The following is a 24397-nucleotide window of genomic DNA, read 5'->3' as shown; positions in this document are numbered from 1 at the left end:
ATGCAGGAATCTTTTATCCAACGTGAGGCTCAAACCCACAACCTGGAGATTAAGAGACTCATGCTCTACCGACTCAGCAAGGCTGGGAGAATATTTGAAGCCACTTCACCTCATGTTCCAGGGCCCATGTTCAATGGCCAAGGTCTTCTGTTCTAAAAGGCTCATCACTTAGCAGGAGCGAGAGAAGCTTCTGCCTGAAACAATGGACAGCCTTGGCCAGCATATAATTCTAGGCTAAACAGATCAATGGTGTGACTCAGTAGAAACTCCCAAAACAGCTAATTTTTTAATGAGCCAATATATTGTGTTGGTACTTTATAAACAGTAGAAGAAAAAACACCATTCATGCTAGTTCAGTTTACAGTGGTACCTTGGGTTACATACGCTTCAGGTTACATATGCTTCAGGTTACACATTCCGCTAACCTAGAAATAGTGCTTCAGGTTAAGAACTTTGCTTCAGGATGAGAACAGAAATCGTGCTCCAGCGTCGTGGCAGCAGCAGGAGGCCCCATTAGCTAAAGTGGTGCTTCAGGTTAAGAACAGTTTCAGGTTAAGTACGGACCTCCTGAATGAATTAAGTACTTAACCCGAGGTACCACTGTTTTCTCTTTCTGCTGCCCATGCAGAAGGATGAGATTTAGCTTCTGAGATTCGAAAAAAAACTTGTCCAGATAGTTTCCAACTGATGCTTTGTAACTGAAGAGCTCAGCGGGGAGGTGTTTTTTGTCAAGAACCTGACTGGCGAGGGGAGGGTGAATCCTCCCCCCCCCCGGTGTGTTGCTGCCCTGATGAAAATTGGTATTAAGTTTTTAAAAACCCTGACATAGTTGTTAACAAAGCATTTAGCAGCACATGTAGTTTGATGCTCTATGGCAGAGGTGTCTAATCTGTGGTCCTCCAGGACTTGTTGGGACTACAACTCCCATCATCCCTGATTTTTAACCAGGCTGGCTGGAACTCCAGCATCATCTTGGAGCCACCTCTGCTGTACAGACCAAAAGGAAGCTGAAATCTTCCAGAATCAAAGATCACAATTTGTGTAATTATGGTTATATTTAAAAAACACATAGAAGGCTGCAAACCATGATTCTTAAGCAAGCAAGCAAAATGCATGCAATCCTTTATTAAATTTAGAAACATAAAGATTGCTTTTCAGCATTCCTAATAGGCAATTTTGTGCAATGCCTCAAAGGCTCAACTAGATGTCTCTCTTCCAGTACGGATTAACTTCAGCTTTTGAGTGTCATCACACATTTACTCCATTGTGGTTTAACTTTTAATTCAATAGGAGGCTTCTAAATAAATGCCGTTACATTTTTGCAGGAGTTGCCAAGAAGTGTTCTCTCTCCCCCCCCCCCCCCATTTAAACAACAACAACTTGACAGACTTTTCTTTCTGACCTTTTAGCTCCTTACCGGGGAGAAAAAGGAAGAAGAAGAAACTTATATCCTTTTTGCATTTCGCAGGCCAGCTTTTTCCTGGCAAAGGTACTGTTTCCTCTGTAAGTACCTTGATGCTAATGGACGGCAATTGCCTGTTGTTCCTTTTAATACAATTTCATCCCAGAGGACAATTTTCCAGAATATGTAAAGGACCAAGAGGTCAGAGATTATAGAGTTTGCTGGGAGCAGGCATGCTGCCTTGAAAACTGGCACCCCCCCCCCCCCAATAGCATTTTATTTTGGATGACACTGTTGTTGGAGAATGTTTTGCTTTCAAGAAACATCTCGAGATCAGCAGGTTGTCAGCATTAACTTGTTCTACTTAAAGCCTACTGATTTCTACATGGCTGCTGCCATGAGTGCTGGAGGGAAGACTGCTCACTGCTGCAAGGCCCATTTCTATCTGGCCTAGCGGGCAGGGCCCACACTCACCCTGAACAGCTAAAAGAGGCTCCTGGGAGGCCACTCAGACACTGCCGGAACAACTCTTGGGTTGGGGCAACTGGCTAAAATGCTTAAAACGTTTCTAATTTTGCTTCCTCTGTTTCATTTTTGTTGGGTTGGTGTTGGTTAAATGTTTAGTTGGGGTTGGTGGTTACTTTAATTTGGGTATAACTGTAAATTGTTTATTCTAATTATTATTATTATTATGGATTTTTATTGATTTGTTTGTTGCTTGTATAGGATACCTTGTTTTTTTATGTTTGATGTTTTGTTGTGTTTTATATAATGTCAGCAACCCAGAGTTGCTGGGGAAAGCCAGCTAGATTATTATTATTATTAATAATAATAATAATAATATAGCCCCATCTATTTTTCTGTGCTCTACAACATCCAGAGCTGGGGAACCACTGGCTCTCTAAATGTTGTTGGGCTCCAACTCCCATATACTCCAGCTAGCATAACTGCTAGTCAGGGGTGTATTGGGGCATGGGCAAAGTGCCCATTCAACATGCCAGCGGAGTGTGCCAATGGAACAGAAAAATACCAGACAGTTCTAGGTAGGGTCAGTCCCTTTACTGATAATATAATGCAGCTTCACAGCCTATAGGTTACATGCAGTTGTAATATACAGTCCTTCCAACAGTATGCAGGCTGGATCTAGACACATCCAAAAAATGTTTCAGAAAAACATATTGTAAACCTCATCATGGGAAATCACATTGCTGAAGGACAGAACATCACAGCGCCATCTGGTGTCATGGGGTTATAACACATTTAAAATGCCTTTTCTTTTTCCACAGTCTCATTGCAGTGTTCCAAGACAGACTAGGCTCTGGCCAAGGCAGTAGTAGAGCATATGCCCTCACTGCCCAAGGCAGGCACGCTCCCAAGGGGTGTGGGACACAGAGGGTGCCCTCCCAAGAACGGGATAGCTACTCGGGTGCACGAAGCAGCTCACATGCCCTGCAGCCGGGGGTGGAGAGAGCCACGGATGGCATAAATTTCGCCCACAGCCCGCCTGCAACTTCCAAGCCTCCCCCAGCTGTCAAAACAAAGGGGGAAGGGGGGAGTGCTGCTGGCAAAGTGGCACAGCTCCTCCGTTCCCCCGACGACTCGGGGTAGGCTTGGGAGTCGCGGGCAGGCAGTGTTTCCAAATGTCACCCCCCTCAGTGAAGGCACCTGGGATGGTCCGCCCCCACCTCACCCCCTTCCTCCACCCCCTCGGCCAAGGGCAAGGGTCAAGAGCAAATTTGCTTCAAACACAAGTGCATTTATACTTCAGAGTGTGCTGACTCGCTCTCAGATGCTTGCTTAACCAATTCCTGGTGCAGGACAAGCACACTCGAAAATCAACCGAAACACCTAACTCAACCCTTTCTTGTCCTTTCTCTCTGCATGCGCCAACCCATATACATTAAACAGATGATGGGAGTTAGAGTGCAGCATCCTCTGTGGGACCACAGGTTCCCCACCCTTGCAACATACAAGCCAGTTTTGCAAGTTCACAAGCTGCGTATCTCTCAGCCTTAGAGATGAATCCTAAAGTTTCCTTCCCTTTTAAGGTGCCATTCCATCAAAAGGCAGCAGCGATTGTTCTCATAGTTCTCGCCACACATCACCATAATCCCCAAACTGTAAAATTGCTACATTTGTATTAGCAGAGGGCGTTTATTTTCCCGGTGTTTTTCACCCCACTGTCCCTTGCATTAACAGTGATTTGTCCTACTTTTCGCCATGCTGAAGTGCAATTATTCACTTTAGCATATGGCTTTGGATTAATGGAAGCAGCTACATTTTGCCATGGTAACTAATATGGCTGTAGCTCAGCAGCAGAGTGCACAGACAGCAAGCGAGAGGTCTCATGTTCAACGTGACATCTCCAAGTAGGGCTGGAAAGGCTCCAGCCAAAACTCTGGAGAGCCACCACCACTCAGCATTGCCAATGAGCTGACTTTGCACAGGCCTGATGACCATTGGGCTGTGATAACGCAGAGGTGGGATTTTCCACTGCATTATGGAACGCACTCCCTGAAATATGAGAGGCCCCAGCTTCTGAAGACGGAAGAAGTGCCTATTCACCTAGACCAGTGTTTCCCAAACTTGGGTCTCCAGCTGTTTTTGAACAGAAATTGCGCAATGGCAGTGTGGTGGCAGCGGGAGGCCCCATTAGCTAAAGTGGTAACCTGAGGTACCACTTTAGCTAATGGGGCCTCCCGCTGCCACCACGCTGCCATTGCGCAATTTCTGTTCTCATCCTGAAGCAAAGTTCTTAACCTGAGGTACAATTTCTGGGTTAGTGGAGTCTGTAACCTGAAGCGTCTGTAACCTGAAGCATCTGTAACCCAAGGTACCACTGTATTGTCTTAATGCTGCTACTTTAATGTGCATCTTAATAGTGGATGCTTATATTTCAACATTTGCACAATGACCATGTGGCTGCTTTGCTTACACAAAGCCCACAGCAGGATGGGTTCACAGCCACTGAAAAGTGAAACCCAGACCACTGTGTGGCTGCATGTCGAAAGGAATCAGTAGAGTAAATCTTCGGCATTTGACTGGCTTACATTGGTCCTCTGTATTCATCCTGCTGCAGCTTCCAAAACCACCTGGGTGTGTCAGGGATTGGCTGGATGAGGAGGAATGGTGGAAGCTGCCCAACCAAGAGCCCCCTCAGGGAAAGCACAGAGGGAGAGAATTTGGATTCTGGCTCCTGGTGGTGAGAAACTGGCTACACCCTGGAGGAGCTGGGAGGAGCTGGGAAGTAATGGAGACTGAGAGCTTGAAGGATGATGAAGAGGAGAAAACATGTAGGTGCCCCAGTACAGGACAGAGATAAGAATCAGACTTGGCAGCTCCACCACAGAGCCACCTGGACAGATTCTGTGCTGACAGCCTGCAAGTCCCTGCTCCCCACCCCGCTCCCAGAACAAGGCGTCCATTGCATGTTATTGAGCAGAGAGCCAGGCAGAAACAAAGAGGCTCCCTTGGGGCTCACCATCGACAGAGGGAGGGGCCTGACACAGAGGACTAAGGAGTGAAGGGGGAGCTACAAGCTAGTCCAGGCAACTGCTTCATTAAGACCAGAGCAACCCTTAGAAGTCTCCTTGTGTTCTCTGTTCTGCTTCCTTTATAAATAAACTAACTCTAAGTTAGCCGGTGTTTCACTGACTTTCTCTGATCTGCAAATGACCTGTTCTCCTTGTCGGCTCCCTAACAATGTGTCAATTAACCGTACATCATACAGTGGTACCTCGGTTTAAGAACAGCCCTGTTTACGAACTATTCGGTTTATGAACTCCACAAAACTGGAAGTAGTGTCCTGGTTTGCGAACTTTACCTCGGTCTAAGAACGGGAGCCGAACGGTGGAAGGGCACTGGTGGCAGGAGGTCTCATTAGGGAAAGCGTGCTCAGTTTAAGAATGGTTTTGGTTTAAGAACGGACTTCTGGAACGGATTAAGTTTGTAAACCGAGGTACCACTGTATTAGCATTTTACCAAAGTGCTGCTCAGAGGCCTGTCGTGTTATTTCTCTCTCCACCACTTCTAATAGTCATTGTTATTCAGACCTCCAAACACAAATAAAAAGGACAGGAGCCCACCTGCATGAACAGCTACCTCTATTCACTCTGTTTTGCTCCCTTGACACCTTTTTAAAACCCCCCTGTAATTTCTGTATTTTTTGTTTTGTTTTATTCTTTAATTCTCAAGAAGCACACATGGTTTGCTTTTCGCCCAGGGCAGCGAGAGCAATTGCTGCCCATTTATGGTCAGTACTTAGAGGGAGCCACCGTTGGACCTTGATGCATCGAGGTTTGGGATTTAGCAATACTGGAAAAGCTGATTCAAGAAGGCCTGATTGCTTAAGGGGCAAATTCAACATGACAAGGTTTCACAATACATGGTTTTCTTTGATTAAATTTCCAACAGGACACAAGGAGTTCAGAAAAAGTTCCTTTGCAGTACACATTTCTGTGGAGCGGGTAATGGACATGTGTTGTTGCTCTAGTGGATACCTTGACAGGTTAACAGAACATCTATACAAGAAGCATTTGGCCTGGGGTAAAGGCCAGGAGAAATATAGTTGTTAGATGGTTGCGTCTCTCCCCACTTTACTTTGTATTATTTTATTTCCTTCTAAAGAAAAGGAAAATCTTTTTTTAAAAGAAAGAAACACACCACATAATCACATTGCAGCCACCTTTGCATGCTAATCCCACACACTTCTTGGAACAACTCTGCAAACAGCACTCTTTACATCAACCAGAGGCTTAAGAAGCCACTCGGGCACCTGGGGCAGTGCGCCGAAGGGTGGGGTGAGCTGCCCATAGGGGCAGGGTGAGGCGGAGTGAGCCACCCATAGGGGTTGGGTGCACCGTGGGATCTCTGGAGTCTGCCTGCCTCCTCCCACTCAGCTGCCTTACTATTGGGGGGGGGAGGCAGTGGGCGGACCGTTTGGGCAGCATGGAGCCTGCGCATGTCCAAGTCACTGCATCTCTGTCAGGATTCACAGAATGCTGTGTGAGATAGTAAGTCTGCAGTCTTGAGTTTGCTAGATGATGCAACTGGCTGATGCAATCAGCCTGGAATACTTTCTATGGAAGTGCTGGGTCAGAATGAATCAGCAGTAATGTGCTGACGGTTGATTGGCTGTCATCGGTTTAAAAGGGAAACCTGTCCAGCAGTAAAGGTGTGGTGTAGAGGAGTGTGGTCAGAGAGAGTTAGAGGTCTTTCTATTTGCCTTAAGGTGCAGCCAGGTACTCTGTTTGACTGTATGAACTGCTCGTGTATTATAGCCTGTAGATATTTGTATATATAGCTCACAATAAATACACTGCACTGAAGAACCTGGAACTCTGAGCATGTCTGCTAAAGCGCCACGGAGAATTCTCAACAGTCTCTCCCAGGAGAGACGTGTGGCTCGGGCGCGTTGCAGGCCCCGCGGTGAGTGCTGTCCGGCATTTTGTCACCCCCTTCAGTGGTGACACCCGGGGCGGACCGCACGCACCACACACCCCTTCCTCCACCCCTGACACCAACACCAATAATCTTTTAATCCCCTCCCCTTGCTGCACGCCATGTACTGAGTATGTGTGCGTACATGTAAGTAAGAATCTGAGCCAAGAGAAAAACGAGGATGCTGTAGGCTGGGTAACTACGAAACGTCTCTTACCTCAGTCACAGCAAAGCTTCTTTTCCCACACGGTACAACCTTGTACCACTTGTCATGCAAGACATCCATGAAGCCATGGGACTTATACTGGCTTATCAGTTCAGAAATATTTGAGGTTAGTGGAGAGTTTGGAGGAAGGCCAATACCATACCCTATGGAAAGACAAAACGCAGTGCAATTAGAGAGGCACAAACTTGGAAGACATCTCATGAGGTCACCCTTGTCCATTGTTTTGCCATGATGACCATAATAATAATACCCACATTTTCCTGAGTACTCTTCAGCTTGTTTATATATTCCATGGACAGTGGATGTTGCCAGCTGGATGTCCAAACTGAATTAGGACTAATCCAATTTAAAATTCAGTGTCTATCCAGGGGTCTCCTGAGAACAATTGATTGGCTGCACAGCTGAATGTGGGTTGCTGTTTTTCTTATAACGAAGCAAAGGTTCCTCTCCCTCCCCCAGATCATTAATTAAGGCTTTATTTGTCTATTAGTATCTTCATTTTGGCAATAAAAGTCCAATAACAGATGCTGGTTAGCCAATCATCATACCTTCAGAATGTCAACAAATTTGCTTCTCCCACTTTCTCACACCAGCTGTGGGGGGAGGGGGGAAAGCACAACTTATTTGTCCTTCCTGATGCACTCCAAACAGATAATATGCAAGGGATATTAACCCTAACCCTCACCACCTTGTAGAATGAAGGTAAGGACCCCCCCCCCCCCATGTTCCACGGAATAAAGTGTTCAAATATAAATTTTAACAAATATATGCATATGTGTTTACTCAGTTCCCTGGAAAGCCATAATAATAATAATAATAATAATAATAATAATAATAATAATAATTTATTTATACCCCACCCATCTGGCGGGTTTCCCCAGCCACTCTGGGTGGCTTCCAATAAAACACTAAAATACAATAACCTGTTAAACGCTTCCCTAAACATGTGGTGCTTGGGATATAGTTTTGTGACTGGCGAACAATCAACAAAATTCTATACCTCCCCCATCGTGGACCCCCAGTTTTAAGCACACTATAATTATTATGCGAAATAGGTCGCTTGAAGATGAAATGTCTCCACTATTGTATGAGGGATTTCCACCCTCATTTGCGTTGTTCGATTTTGTTGTTCCTTGTCAACTGGCCAGTATCAAGGATCTCTCTGTGAGCCACAAGAATAAGTGATAGCTATTGGCAAATGTGGAGGCTTTTCAAGGTCACATAAGTAATAATGAGGTAACCCAAACGGGGAGCTCATCAGAACCGTAAGACTGAAGCTATTTCCACCAGAGTAGTCACAGTCTCCTCTAGTACTACTTCAGATTGTGTTGTGATTTGCAGACAATGCATCTGTTATTGTGCACAAATGTGAATGTGTGCGTGCATGTACACCCACACACCATGTGGATTCTTTGTCCCCCATACCCCCCGTGTATACACATAAGTTCATTTGTCTCTTCATCTACTGACAAGCTGGATACAGACAAGGAAAATGCTGTCATAATGACTGATGGGGGTGTTTGCAGAGGGTTCGTATAATGTAGAGGTGGCCAACTCCCAAGAGACTGCGATCTACTCACAGAGTTAAAAGCTGACAGTGATCAACCCCATTTGGGGGGGTTCAGGTCAACATTGTTGAGCTTTTTTTTTTAGGGGAGCCAAGGTTCTTTAGCTTCTTGGGGGGGAGCTAGTGATCTACCACTGATCTACCACAGATGTCCAGTGATCTACCTGTACATCACGATCTACCTGTTGGACGTGTCTGGTATAATGCATAGCAAACCTCTGGTTCCTTTGCATCTAGAGACATTTTGAACCTCGGATCCCAGTCAGCGTGGGTTGGGTTCCTTCCACTCCACCACAGCCCCAAAGTATAGCACTTTACTTTTCCCTCAGATGGAAATGATAACTGTTCACATATCTTGGAACAGAGGCAACGGCTTGCGCCAACGATTGGGGCAGCGTTGCATGTGTGGCTTGCGACATCGTATAACGATGGTTGGGAGGAGGCAGGAGCACAGCTGAACACAGTGCCAGAAGCTCCTCTTCTCTGGTGCTCAGCCTCCTCCTCTTGCCATTGGGGGGTCGCCTCCCCACCAAAATATATTGGGGGGCAATTGAGCCCAGCCCTTAGGAGATGGCACCCTTGTCTTGCAGAAGGTAATGGGGAGTACTTGGAATGGAAGCTTGACCAGCTCCTTCTCTCATCAGAAACCAGCCATTGTGAATCATGGCTGCTTCCATCCTCTCAGCCCCAATGTGGATTCTATTCCTTGGTCACACTAAAGTGTGACAGAGTGCTGGGAACTACTGCAATGCACTCTACGTGGGACTACCTTTGAAGGTGACCCGGAAACTACAACTAATCCAGAATGCGGCAGCTAGACTAGTGACTGGGAGTGGCCGCCGAGCCCACATAACACCGGTCCTGAAAGACCTACATTGGCCCCCAGTACATTTCCAGGCACAATTCAAAGTGTGGGTGCTGACCTTTAAAGCCCTAAACGGCCTCGGCCCAGTATACCTTGTTGTAAACAAAAATCTTCCCCCTTTTTCTCTTATGGGGTATCCAAGAGCCCATATAGAGTCCTTACGTAGGTTCGCTATTGGTAGGAGAAAATAACAGAGGCCAACCAGAGAATATTGAGAACAAAGCAGCCAGTAAGCCTGATCTTTATTGATCTGTTGCAACAGGGTCCAAACTCACCACATGCCGGAAGGAGGAGGAACCCAGAATAATGGTGCACAAGGCAAAGGAGTGTCTCCACTCCTATCGTTCAGCCTGGACACTGAGGTCCAGCTCCGAGGGTCTTCTGCCGGTTCCCTCACTGTGAGAAGTGAGGTTATAGGGAACCAGGCAGAGGGCCTTCTTGGTAGTGGCGCCCGCCCTGTGGAATGCCCTCCCATCAGATGTCAAGAAATAAGCAACTATCTGACTTTTAGAAGACCGCTGAAGGCAGCCCTGTTTAGGGAAGTTTTTAATATCTGGTGTTTTATTGTATTTTTAATATTTTGTTGGAAGCTGCCCAGAGTGGCTGGGGTATAAATAAATAAATAAATAAATAAATAATAATAATAATAATAATAATAATAATAATAATTGGAAAGTGGGGCAGAATATTGGAAACTATTTCTAGTCAGGTGTAGATCTCTTTGCATGTATGTATGTGGAGGGGGATGCTTGTGGTTTGCATTGTCATAAACTGGATGTACAATAACTATGCTACATTGCTTCCCACTAACTATGCATGTGAGTCCTGTATTCAAATGCCAACTCATAGCTTCAAAGATCCTTTGTATGAAGGGGTGGGGGAGGAAATTGGGCTGGCTGGGGTCAATGAGAGTTGTAATCCCAAAACAATGCAGGGAACCAGGTTGATGAAGGGTGGTACTGATAGGCATAGGGGTATGTTCATGTGTGTGTCTGGTAAGAAATAAAAAAAAAGTACATGTATTTTGCGTGCCACAATTAGTTCACTGTTGCAACACCTCTAAGTGCACAGAGAGAAGCAGCAGGTTCAGACTAGTAAAACAGAAGATGCAAAAAGCTTTTGTGCCTGTTAAGTGGGTGAATTCACAATCAACTCTGCAAGTTGCCAGCGGGAGATTGCTAATTGCTTGTATAATCACCCTTTTTAGCACATGCAAATTCATGACTATTTGCGGCAGAAGAGTAGTCCACAAAGCCATGAGCACAAAGCCAAGAAGCAGCGGGAGGTCGGCAGCCCCACTGCCATGTTATACAACTAGGAAATTAGGCGACGTTGTAGTGTGTGTGTATATATATTTTTATATATGGGTATATACACATGAAACTATATTTAGCTGGTTGAGCTGGCCTGTTCTAGGGGCTTGCCCGTTCTAATCAGCTAAACACACATAGGCGGGAGGGGAAAGTCAGGCTACCGAAAGTTTAAAGTCCAGTTCTAGAGAGAGGCAGTCAGGAAACTCAAAGAAGGCTCAGAGAAAGAGAACGGCATCCTCAGAACTTGTGCACTTGGATTTGGCAACTATAGATGCACCAGGGGAGTGAAACAATGGCCCGAAGGAGCAGAGGAAACAGACCAGTTTCAATATGCAAACCAGTTCCTGGATTGCATCTCTTTGTCACACTACAGCGTGACCAGAAGAAGAAGAGAAGAAGAGTTTGGATTTGATATCCCGCTTTATCATTACCCGAAGGAGTCTCAAAGTGGCTAACATTCTCCTTTCCCTTCCTCCCCCACAACAAACACTCTGTGAGGTGAGTGAGGCTGGGAGACTTCAGAGAAGTGTGACTAGCCCAAGGTCACCCAGCAGCTGCATGTGGAGGAGCGGGGAAGAGAACCCGGTTCACCAGATTACGAGTCCACTGCTCTTAACTGCTACACCAGACTGGCTCCCTGAGCAAAAACCCGAATGCCGGGCAGATCTACGGTTGATTCGAGAGCTGCATTAACGTTCTATAGGCTGTCCTGCAGGCTAACAATACCCTCATTCTCTGAGTGTTGATCCTTATGTCACCAAAACACCACCACCAACAGACAAGAGGAAGGTACCAGCAGAGTGCATGGGTGAAGAATCCCAAGGCTGGCAAAAAGCAAAAAGCAAAACCCTTGGTTGGGGGGGGGGGGCTTAGGTAGGAAATTGCAGAACAGCTAAATGAGGACATGCCACAAAACACTGGATAGTTCAAATACATAGACCCTCCAAGTGTCCCTATTTTCCAGGGACAGTCCTGGATTTTACAGAAGCCACCCTAGCTTCTGATTAGACCCCAGAATGTCCCACTTTCCTTAGGAGGTCCTTATTTTCATCGGAGAAATGTTGGAGGGTGAGGAGTTATGCGACCCCTGAGCCAAGGAGATATACAACCTTTTGAAGACATCAGGAGGCAGCCCTGTATAGGAAAGGTGTATATATACCGTATTTTTCGCTCCATAAGGCGCACCTGACCATAGGATGCACCTACTTTTTTGGGGGGGGGGGAATTCAAGAAAAAAATATATGCGGCTCTTGGGGGCTTTTGCAGGGCAGGAGGTGGGGGAGCCTCGCTCTGTCTCTTCCCCCACCTCCCGCAAAAGTCAGGGATAGCCGCGCGACGTCTCCCCAGGGCAGCGGGATGAAGGCTCCCCGCTGCCCTGCGGAGGCTTCGCAGGCTACCCCAGAGCTGCTTGACCCAAAGAGCATGTCGGGGAGCAGTGGAAAGGCTGTGTGCAACCTTCCCTCTGCTCCCCAGGGCTGACGGTGGGGGAAGTGTGGCTTTCCCCCACCGCCAGCCCCACAAGCTCAGGGAGCAGCCTTTCCACTGCTCCCCGACCTGCTCTTTGGGGAAAGCCACCGTCAGCCCCAAAGAGCAGGTCGGGGAGCAGCGGAAAGGCTTGTGGGGCTGGCGGTGGGGAAAGCCGAGCTTCCCTCACCGCCCCACAAGCCTTTCCGCTGCTCCTCGTGCTTGTGGGACTGGCGAGGGAAGCCCAGGTCTCTCCCCCCAGCCCCAGGGATCACACATTCACTCCATAAGACGCACAGACATCTCCCCTTAGGTTTTAAGAGGAAAAAAGTGTGTCTGGGTTGTGGCAACCCAGCCAGATGGGTGGGGTATAATAATAATAATAATAATAATAATAATAATAATAATAATAATAATAATAGCAGCAAGGTCCCTCTTTTCATCAGAGAAATGTTGGAGGGGATGTAACCTTTCTGCTTTTATCTGTGGAAAAAATGGAGGGTAAGTTAGTGGTGCTGAGAGCCTGTGACTGCTGCATGCAAGCCATGAATCTAAAGGACATTTAAAACACACCCCAATGATTCTTTGGGTTATCAAATGTGTGGTGTGTTTGCAGCCAAGGGCTGGGGGACCTCTGACTCTGCAGATGCCATCGATCTACAGCTCCTCTCATCCCTGACCACTGGCCATGCTGAATACAGCTGATAAGAGTTCCCCAGCCCTGGCTTAAGCCTTGCAATACGAGCTTTCAAGGGATTCGTTAATCTGAGACAGCAGCTACCATGTCATTATTCATCCACAGCAACTGAGAGTTTAAAATGGCTTTTCAAACTGTCAGGTTGGACCGCAGCACTGCCAAAGTCTTTAAAATGGCAGTGCTCGAGTTACAGATAGAACCACTCGACTTCTCTTGGCTTCATTTAGCACATCAAGTGGCTGAAAGTGTGCTTGGTCCAGCACAGAGGTCAGTGGGTGTAGAGTTTGATAGATTGTCACAGAAAGTGGGGACAGGAAGTGGTAAAAGGGCATCAATCACATCCAGCTTGGATCATTCTTCCCAGGAGAGTGAAGAAGCCCAAAGTCTAACGGCTCCTATTATGGTCCATGGTGGTTATGTAACTGTTGCTGGTCCTTCAAGCCGTTCTTTTGAGTTTCCTTCATGTCAGCCTCAAGGAAGCACAGCGGTGGAAGAGGCAGAGGAAGAAAATGAGCCACTTAACTCAAACCACCCATTTGGTTGAAAAGTCAGGACGTCTGTTTGGAAGAGGTATCGGGGGAACCCAATTTAGGGTGCAGTTGTGCACCAACAGTACCAGTGAAACCAGGACTCTGAGTCGTGAACCACTGGAACTTTAGCGAGCGCCTTCAGTTGCAATCCTGTACCACACACACATTTACTTGGAGTAAATCCAATTGAACTCACCAAGACTTCTGAGTAGGCATGTGTTGGATTGAGCTGTTTTGTCATTTAATGCCCAAACAGACATACCCCAAAAACCTGATTATAAAAGAAGTGAGATGTACTGGAAATGATGGAAGTGATTGATGTTGTGACAAATATCAGTGACGGTTATGGATGGCAGGCAGCCTGAAATAATCCCAGAGAGGAAAGCATACAACAGCAGCAGTCTCATGTCTAATCAGAAGTAATCCCCGTTAAGTTCAATGGAACTTACTCCCAGGTAAGTGAGTTAAGGATTTCAGCCAAGACGGCTTTGGCTTGCATCCAATGTTAGCATAGATCCACTGAAATCCAATGTAGCACAGATCCACTGAGATTAAACAATATTTTTAAATTTGATCCATTCAGTTCAATGGGTCCGATCTGAGTATACACCCCTTTGATTCCAGAGGCTGAATTGGTGACTCATTACAAAGACCCAAGACTTACTGCTTTTCATGTTACATTCTGGGCTGTCGCTTATTTATTTAATTGTATTTAAAAATTTAAATGATTGCTATTCTTGTACTGTTTTCAATACTGAAATGCTTCGAATTTTATTATTGTAGGTCGTCTGGTGGGCTTGTGTAAAAGAGAGAGAATCATAGAATTGTAGAGTTGGAAAGGACCACGAGGATCATCTATTCCAACCCCTTGCAATGCAGGAATATTTTGCCCAATGTGGGGATCAAACCCCCAACCCTGGGATTAAGAGTCTCATGCTCTACTGACTGTCAGGGTTCGGGGAATTGGCTTCCTCCCCCGTGCCTGTAAATGAGCCGATCAACGAAAGGGAATTCTTACCAGTTTGTTTCTTTAATAAACACAGCGAAGGACAAAAGAAAGCATCTAACCAGAATGGCGGTGCTCCCAATTCAGGTCTCTCCCCTCTCCATCCCTATTAATCCATGTCACTCCCACATTTTGTAATCTGAGCTTGTACCCTCTGTGCTTTCTGTTCTGACACTTTCTGAGTTCTCCAGGACTTTGGGGAAGGGGGTGGATACTATCCAGAGACTGTGAATCTGTTAACTCTTTCTCTCCCTGTGCTTCTTCTCCTAGCTGTTTCCCATCCAGTATTCCCCAGCTTCTGCCTTATGAACTATGCCCCTCTGCAAACCATTGTTCCAAATCTATACTGTCCTCCTGCTCCTGGGAAGATCCAGGATCAGAGGGAGGGGGTGGCTCCCACCATTATTCCTCAGTGCAGCCCTCCTCTGGGGTAGCACACTGACTGAGCTACCCCAGTTAGCTGAATGTATGTATAAGTAATAAAGAATAACTGAGTGCCCATACGCATTTGTAGAAAGATATTTCCTACCTTCAATAGCAAATGGTTTCCCCACTGTTAAAAGTTTGCAGTCGGCATCTATTGACACTTCATAATCCAGGAGCGCTTTGTCCATGATGAAGGCATCTAGTTTCTCTGGATCATGCCTGCAAGTCAAAGCATAAAACCACCACCACTGAGAAAAATCACTTGATAAGGAACAAGAAGCTATTCCGCTGTACTCATCTGCAGAGGCCTTATTGTTTCTGGATGGAAATTCTGGATCTATTTTAGCTAATCCTCAAGAAGCCTTTAACATAAACACTGTACAAAATCAAACAGAAATCTAATTTATAAGTCAATAAACACAAGTGCTTGATGCTGATGTCAGAACACATAGTAGTCAATCGATTTATTTATCTGATTTTTTGGTGTGTGTTTTTTTAAAAAAACACACCTCTACGAATTGAAACTAAGTTGGTTTATAAATGCTTAAAAATGCATTTTATCTAAAATATAATTAAAAATAACCAGAGATTATTTTAAAGGAAATGGGTAATTTTTTTAAAAAACACACAATTAAAGGTTGTCTGGAAGGATTCCCTAAATAAAAATGATTTGATGGGTCCAGAAGGCTAAAAATATATTGGCCACAACACACCTGTAGTTAAGAATTTCAGTGGGAAATATTTAAAGGCATGTATAATTCATTACAATTGATGGAGCTTTCAAGTACTTAACTTTGACTTTGAGTTCATAGAGCACTGTACAGACTTCTCTGGTGGCTTAGCTTTGATGGTTTTTAGTAATCTCTGCCAATTTACACAGGCTAAGCATCTAGGTGGAACTGAGCCAAACAGTGGCAATTAAGTCAATCTATAGGAAACCTACCAGATCCCAAAGGTCCACCTCGAGATACAGTATCTTTATGTGAAATTACAATGTGCACTTACTTCAGGTATTCCACTCCATCGGGAGTTGCAGGCACATTGAATCTTTTCATGTACTCGTGCATGTCTGGAAAGCTTTGCTTGAAATAATCTTCCGCGCTGCTTTCTCGCACAGTTCCAAAGCGAAACCCTTGTGAAGGGTGGTGCAGCTAAGGAAAAACGCAGAAACATTTTTTTTCAAAAAAGACGAAGGAATATGTATTATGACTTCTGTGTCCAGGACAGCTGTCTACCAGCTCTATATGGTACGCACACTGAGACCCTACCTGCCTGCAGACTGTCTCACCAGAATGGTGCATGCTCTGCTTATATCCCACTTTGACTATTGCAACGTGCTCTATGTGGGGCTACCTTTGAAGGTGACCCAGAAACTGCAACTAATCCAGAATGCAGCAGCTAGACTGGTGACTGGGAGTGGCCGCCGAGGCCACATAACGCCAGTCTTGAAAGACTCACATTGGCTCCCATTACATTTCTGAGAACAATTCAAAGTGTTGGTGCTGACCTTTAAAGCCCCTAAACGGCCTCGGCCCAGTATACTCGAACGAGCATCTCCACCCCCATTGTTCTGCCCAGACACTGAGGTCCAGCTCTGAGGGCCTTCTGCCGGTTCCCTCATTGTGAGAAGTGATGGTACAGGGAACCGGGCAGCGGGCCTTCTTGGTAGTGGCACCCGCCTTGTAGAACACCCTCCCATCAGGGAGTATAAATAAATTATTATTATTATTATTATTATTATTATTATTATTATTATTATTATTTCATTCATGGGTGAGGAACCTTTTGCGTTTATTATGCTGTTGGACACCAACTCCCACCAGCCCTAGCTAGTGTGTCTAACCATCAGGCGTGATGGGTCCTGTAGTCATAGAATCATATTATCATAGAATTGTAAAGTTGGATGGGACCACAAGGGTCATCTAGTCCAACCCCCTGCAATGCAGGAAACTTTAACCCAATGTGGGACTCAGACCCACAACTCTGCTATTAAGAGTCTCATGCTCTACCTACTGAGCTATGTACTTGGCCCATAAACATCCGTAGGGACCCCAGGTACCTCAACATCATTTAGTTCCTCAGGCCTTTGAGCATCTCAGCCACATTAACAGATGAAGATCACAACTTCTGTGCTTAGGGAGTTAAGTGCTTAGAGCCTTCATATATCTGTGATAACTGTCTGAGTTGTGTGATGGGCTGCACAGTCACTGTGGGATCATTCTCCTGATCTAGGATTCCAACATCCTCCCAATTGAGAGAACTGTATGCTTACGCTTTGCTTTCCTTTCTCTTCCTTCTACATTTTATTTATTTATTAAAATTATTTCTTGCCCTTCTTCCCAAAAGAGCCTAGGACGCTAAATGACAAAACAATGGAAGTATCGAAAACAATTTCATTACAGACGCAGACTGTTTTGCGGAGTTGTTTTTTTTTTTTAATCAACCTTGGAGGTAAGCCTGGAGGCAGACAGGCGCTATGAAAGCTCAGGCAATACTCAGGACTTAGCTATACAGATGCAAATAAAATGCTATGTGTTGTAAGGTGCATTATACAAATGTGACACTGGATGGCGATGGTGAGCTATGGAAAAAATTCAATATATTTTTCAAAACTTTTTTTCAAAAGCATTTTCACAGCGTTTTTTAAATATATGTCTAGATTCTACCTCAATCAACATATTGTTTCAATGGAGGAGCCAGATCAGAGTCAGCTTCTTTTATAGGAACAGCTGCAAACTTTGGGTGTCACCTGTCCTCTGTTCAGCAGGTAGCTGCAATACTTACTGTCCATCTATGGTGGTGGCGCTAAAGTACAGCAGAGACCAGATCATTTGGCAAGTTTATACTGTGGCACAGACTATAAAGTATCTGAATGACAAAACACCAGTTACAAAGAATAAAGTATTCTTTTAAATCTATATTATGCCTAATTTTCCTACAGTTAACAAGAGAAAACCATGGTCTTTTAGAATGTTCAGTATCCAACCCCACTCTCCTCTCATACAGTTCAACCAATTTTTAGATTTTAGATACAGAAAGTGTCAATACATATGCACCCTAATATACTGCATTGTTGTATGTCCCCCCCCCCAATGCCTTCACTTTCCTGCACACTTTCCCCCTAATATATGCAATTTTGTGAACAGGGTTTTGTCGGAGAATTGGATTGCAAAATTCCAAAAAAGTGTGAACTTCAAAAGATAGCTGTGTTTTAGTTTGCATATTATTTCAGTAAGTGCGAATTTGATAGATTCAAAATCTCCCCTTGCCCCGAATTTTTAATCAAGTTGCACATGCGAAATTCAATACGGAATTGTGTGACTGTAAAATTTTGCAACAATATTCCATGTTTTTGAGTACTTTAGACTTGATGGAATCTCTTGATAGTTCAAGCAAAAAATATGAATCTCAGCTGTCAAATGCTACAGACCATTGCATATTAAATACCAAATACCATTTCAGGCCAACTACCAAATTCAAGAAGATATGAAATACCGTTGCATTCCAACATATTAATGCTTCAGTTGCAACACATGAAAAAAAATTATGTCAAACTACTGAATGCAATGATCAAATATTGTAATAAAATATCAAACAGGGAAATTCAATACTTTCATATTTCAGGTACAAGTATCACTTGTTCAGCAAATGTTCAGCAAACATTTGAATATTCAGAGAATATGGTGAACTTCCAATACAAACACTTGCAGAGGAGAATTGGAAGAATATGTTTTGCGAGCAAATTCATTTCCACAAGAACTCTTCTCTGTGGCCAAAGTCCCTCAGGGGAAATGGGACTGATTTGGGAGACCAGGCATACTTCACTACAGAGCTACTTCACATTACCTCATCTTTTCTCATTGTTTCTTTGATCATAAATAAGACAGGGAAAAGCTTGTGAGAAGAATGCTTAAGTCTCCTTCTCCTTAATACTCAATGTAATTTAGTGCCATTTGGAAAATAGACCTGTGCCATCATCAGGCTAGTTGTGGGCCTACTTCTGTGTTTTCACTATGCTTGCAGTCATTATTACATCAAAACACCTCTGCTGCTCCTTAACTGAGTGACGTGATTCCTGAGTTTCAGATACTTAACAAGTCCTAGAAGGACACTTCATGTCCAAAGTCCATTTCTGCGGCCTAATCCAGCCTGGCTGTTGGTTTAATCCGGCCCCTGTGGCAGTTTATTTCCTGGGGTAAAATCCTAAAAAACCCCTCAACAACTTCAATCCTTAAAAAAAGCTCAACAACGTTGGTCGGCCCTTTGGTTAACCCTCACGGCCCTTCACTTCATCAAATCTGGCCCTCTTTGCAAAAAGTTTGGACACCACTCGTGAGTCAAAGAGCTCACAACTGTATTGTGAACAAGAGTATTTGAAAACTGAATATGCATGCCTCTCTGTAGCATAGTTATTTCCCCTCTTTATCAATTAAGGTGTTTGTCAAATCAAGGTAACAGAATTGCCCAGGCAAACCTAAAGAGACTCATATAATATTTCCAAGACATGCACACATGTGCCATCTTGCCAACCCCTCTGCTGTTCTGTTCTGCTTGTCTGTCATGACCCCGATACACACCCTCCTATTTTCCAGGGGGCAGTCCCGGAATTACAGAAGGCGTCCTGGTGTCTAATTTGACGCCAGAATGCCCCAGTTCCCCCTTCTTCCTCCCCTCCATGTCTCAGAAAACCACTAAAAGTGGGGTATGTGGAGATGCAAAAATGGAGCCCTGTTTATATTGAAAATAAAATTCCTGCACTAAATGAAGAAAATGGTGAAGCTGGCATATGAAGCCTTCCCTATAATTTTGAAGGAAAATGTCACCAAGACCCTTTAAATTCTTTAACTGCAATGCTTCACCAGCCAGCCATTTTTTTTAAAAAAAGGAAATGCTTGAAGTGTTTATTCCTTTATTGTAAATGCCGCTTTATGCTGCAAGACTTTATATGTTTACTCAGAAGTAAGTCACACTGTATTCAATGGTGCTTACTCCCAGGTAACTGGGTAAAGGCTGTGAAGTCTTACACTGCTATCTTAAGCATTTTTATACAGAACTAAGTCCCACTGAGTTCATTCTCACAGTTTCTTCTTCTTCTTCTTCTTCTTCTTCTTCTTCTTCTTCTTCTTCTTCTTCTTCTTCTTCTCCTCCTCCTCCTCCTCCTCCTCCTCCTCCTCCTCCTCCTCCTCCTCCTCCCTACTACTATTACTATTATACCTTTTCCCCTGGCAGGGGCCCAAAGCAGCTTACAGCCAAATTTTTATTTCATTGTATTTATTTATGTAAGGTGTTGTACATGATCCCTTCCCTCACACAACCATCTTCCTTCACAACAATCCTGTGAGGTAGGATTGGCAGAGATCTTGTAATTGGCTCAAGGTGACAGATTTCTATGTGTACAATACGTCTATGTGTCTGGCAAGATCTAACACAGGAGAAGCTTCCTGATGTAGAATAGAAACGCCTCTCTTTTTATTGGAGAAATGTTGGAGCGTATGATCTAAAGGCAGCTCTGCAGCTTTAGATAACAGAAATGCATCCCAGAAATTAGCTATTTCCCCATTTAATTTGCAGTTGAGCCAAACAGAAAGTTGAATAATTGCCCCATAAACACAGCAGGGGGGCAATGCTTTATTGGGGGACATACAGCGCACGCTCTCACGCGCTTGGCAGAGGCTGCTTTCATTGCAGTCATGTGCTCACTGATTCACTCTGATTAAATCTCTCTGAACTTAAAGGCTGCAGATTCATCTCCAGCTCTGTGACACAGCCGGTCTTGCAAAAATGCAGATAGGGTGCCCAAGGCTGCTGTAAAAGTCAGCGACATTAGCACGCACGGCTGTCAGGAATGGAGGCCTGGGCTAGTCCAGAAATCACTTTTCCTAGCCTCTGTAGCAGAGCTCTTTCCAAGCAGGGTCCTTACTTTAATATTTGATCTTGTTTTTGCCTCAGGGATTTCTGAGGTCTGGTTCTTAATATATAGATATATGTGAGATATATGTGACAGTTTTACCACACCACTGCACCTGATGCTGTAAAAAAAAATATTGTTACTGCTGTGTGGGATGATACAGAATTTTGGGAATGACATGTAGCCAGAGAGGCTCATGGGACGCCCATACAGATGTGATTTTCATCACTCCAAGGCTATCTCTTGCAACCATAAAGGCTCCTTCTCAAAAGAAAGGTTTACAATGTGTGATGCTGCTTCCACAGGGCTGTCAGGAAATTGGCTTTTGACTATGAGGGCAATTGGAGATGGGAATGATGGGCAGTGACTCTGAAAGACAAGGACTTACCCTCCCAAAATGGCTGAGCACCCTGCCCCCCAAGCTAAGCATGGTATTGAAAAAAAGAGTGCTGTTGTAGTCAAGGCTAATTCACAATGTACATTATAATATACGGTGGTCATATTTCTAGAAGTAAAATACAGGACACAAAGCTTTTTTTTTTTGGGGGGGGAGCATGGAACTCAAAGTTGTTAAGCATTTTGGGGGAAGAGCTTTGTCAAAGAGCAGCTGAACTCAAGCCTTTTTCAGAGTGTGAGGAAGTGCAGGAAAATAATCCTTTTTGAAATCCTGGAGGGCAGCTGCAGGACCAGGGCTGGATTTAGGTTTGATGAGGCCTAAGCTACTGAAGGTGATGGGGCCCTTTATATGTTCTTTGTCAACAACAAATTGTCGCTTTTTTGTGTTGAATATATGCTATATGGTAATTTATGGACCTAATAAGTATCTGAAGCCATTTGCACATGCAGAATGTAGGCACCCTATATATAGAAATGAGCAAACCAGTGATATTCTAGGGAGCAGGCTAGCAGGCCATTACTTACATCATAGGAGCCTACACAACACAAAACACTGTTGCTGTATGTAAGATTTATTTCATTTGTTTTTCATCTTATATTTTGGAAAAGTACATCCAGGTTTTTTCCTTTTTTGCCCCCCCCCCCAAGAGAGTGGGGCCCTAAGCTATAGCTTATTTAGCTTATACATACATCTGGCACTGGTACAGGACAGTGCAGCTCATGGGTAGGCAAACTAAGGCTCGGGGGCTGGTTCCGGCCCAATCGCCTTCTCAATCCGGCCTGTGAACAGTCTGGGAATCAGCGTGTTTTTACATGAGTAGAATGTGTGCTTTTATTTAAAATGCATCTCTGGGTTATTTGTGGGGCATAGGAATCTGTTCCCAAAAATATAGTCCGGGCCCCCACAAGATCTGAGGGACAGTGGACTGACCCCCTGCTGAAAAAGTTTGCTGAACCCTGCCTTAGCTGGTCCCCCTGTCCTTAAGCAGCAGGTCCTGAAGTCTGAGGCTCATCGCTGTAGGATTTGTTGATCCAAAGAGCTTCTAGTGCCCTCCTAATCCTTCTTGACAGTTCCTGAATGTACATCATCATCAGATGTCAGATTACATATCTACATAGAGAATGGCAGGAGATGACAAAGAGCAATTTCACTTCCTATATTTTAGGGCCAAATTAGAGGAGGGGTGAAAATGCATGTATAGTGGTAGCTCGGGTTAAGAACTTAATTCGTTCCGGAGGTCCATTCTTAACCTGAAACTGTTCTTTTTTATCATTATTTTTTATTAGGAATTTAAACAGATCATATTATCTTAAAACATATCATCCTTAATTCCCCCCTATTTTCCCCCTCCATCCCATAAAACAACCCCCCCTCCCTGCCCGTCCCCGACTTCCCTCAGTTCCAGTTTCTGGTTTCTCTATAAACACTCACAAACTTTTTATTGATAATAACCAATTAGACTAATTAAGGATTTACACAATTTTGTAACATGCAGAGAATAACCTGAAACTGTTCTTAACCTGAAGCACCACTTTAGCTAACGGAGCCTCCCACTGCTGCCGTGCCGCCGCCGCCCGATTTCTGTTCTCATCCTGAAGCAAAGTTCTTAACCCAAGGTACTATTTCTGGGTTCGTGGAGTCTGTAACCTGAAGCGCCTGTAACCCGAGGTACCACTGTAGTGGGGGTATGTGTTAGATGCTATTTATTGAAGGGTTTCTTTTTGGGGTGGGGTGGTAGAATGGCTAACGATCCAGATTGGTGGAGGAGGATTTAGCCCTGTCCTCCCTTGCTGCAGTTGGTTAGAGCTTGGTGCTGATGACGCCAAGGTTGCAAGTTAGATCCCCGTATGGGGCAGCTGCATATTCCTGCATTGCAAGGGGTTGGACTAGATTATCCACGGGGTCCCTTCCAATTCTATGATTCTATGAAGCTGCTTGTTTGCATAGGGAGCAAATCCCCCACTAGGGCCAATGACGGCTTTCCCCAAAAGCAAATCCCAGCTTGAGAGGTGGAATTTTCTTCAGGAGCAGAGTTAGAGTTAAGTCCCCCCCCCCACCTCTCTAGGAACTCCATCATTATCAGCTACCACCCTTTCAATGATGCCATTTGCAATATTTTTTAAAAAACTGTATGTGGTTTGACCGGCAGAAAAATCTGTTTTTGGATCCCGTTCTATCATACCAAGAATACACAGTGTTTCGTATGAGTTATATACCAGTGATTTCTTCACTGAAAATTCAGTGGTCTGCCTGTAGCCATCACTGACCTTAGACAGTGGAAGTTGCTATGCTTGACATACTGGTCTTGCAGTAGTGGGATTTGCAACTGGCTCGTCAGATGCAAAAGATCTAACCTAATTAAAGTAGGACACTGTTATTGCCGTTTTGCAATGCTGGCAATTTGCTGCTAATGTAATAAGGTTTTTGATTCTGGAAGCAGTTACCTATCTTCTAAAAAAACACGCACACAAAAAACCCCCAACTCCCTTTCAAAACAACAGTGACGGCTAATGGTTCTTACTTGGTGCCCCTTCCCTTTTTAATTCTTCAGAGTGCAAACGTAAAGCCCATTTGCCATGCTTCAGTGCTTTTGATCTTTATCTGAATTTAGATTGCTTTTTTGCTGCTACTGTTCTAGTTCACACACAGTTTAATTGCCAGGAGATTCCATTTTTAGAAACACATAGAGAAGGGTGGGAGAAATGTCAGGGTTGCTAGGCTGGTGACTGCCTGATCCCAATCTACATCTGGAAGCCCTCCCACACAGGGTCCCCAAGGCCTGTGACCTATGCTGGAACAGATGTGAGGAACCATTGGTCCTCCGTATGCTGCCGAACTACAACTCCCATCAGCCCTAGCAATCATGGCCAATGGCCAGGGATGATGGGAGTTGGAGTTCAGCAACATCTGGAAGCCCACCAATTTCTCACTCATGTTCTCTGACTTGATCCATTGAAATGAATGGCAATGACTAACTTAGGTCTATTCATTTCATTGGGTTTTAGTCTGGGGTAAAGCTAATAGAATACAACCCTTTCTATCACTTTCTCTTATAATCTGTCCCTCACTATCTGGAAAAGATGAAGAGACATCATAAAATAAAAACACTATATTATAAAATATAGTATGTAGCCAATCATGTATGGATCCTGATATT

The 24397-nt window shown here is 44.5% G+C and overlaps 1 protein-coding gene across 1 annotated transcript in view; it reads right to left on the bottom strand.

Annotated features, from left to right (window-relative positions):
* Positions 1 to 24397, bottom strand: part of GRIN3A (glutamate ionotropic receptor NMDA type subunit 3A) — a 99190-nt gene that overhangs the window by 15499 nt on the left and 59294 nt on the right. Inside the window, exons 4-6 of the mRNA XM_083718489.1 lie at positions 15941 to 16086; positions 15039 to 15154; positions 7059 to 7210 (exon numbers count right to left, since the gene is read on the bottom strand). Coding sequence (XP_083574615.1) covers positions 7059 to 7210; positions 15039 to 15154; positions 15941 to 16086 — 414 coding nt within the window. The remainder of the gene's footprint in view (positions 1 to 7058; positions 7211 to 15038; positions 15155 to 15940; positions 16087 to 24397) is intronic.

The sequence above is a fragment of the Podarcis gaigeae genome (assembly GCF_964106915.1).
Source record: "Podarcis gaigeae genome assembly, chromosome: 17".
Taxonomy (NCBI): Eukaryota; Metazoa; Chordata; class Lepidosauria; order Squamata; family Lacertidae; genus Podarcis; species Podarcis gaigeae.
Note: the sequence above shows the minus strand (reverse complement) of the source record. Positions and strands in the feature narration are given on the sequence as shown.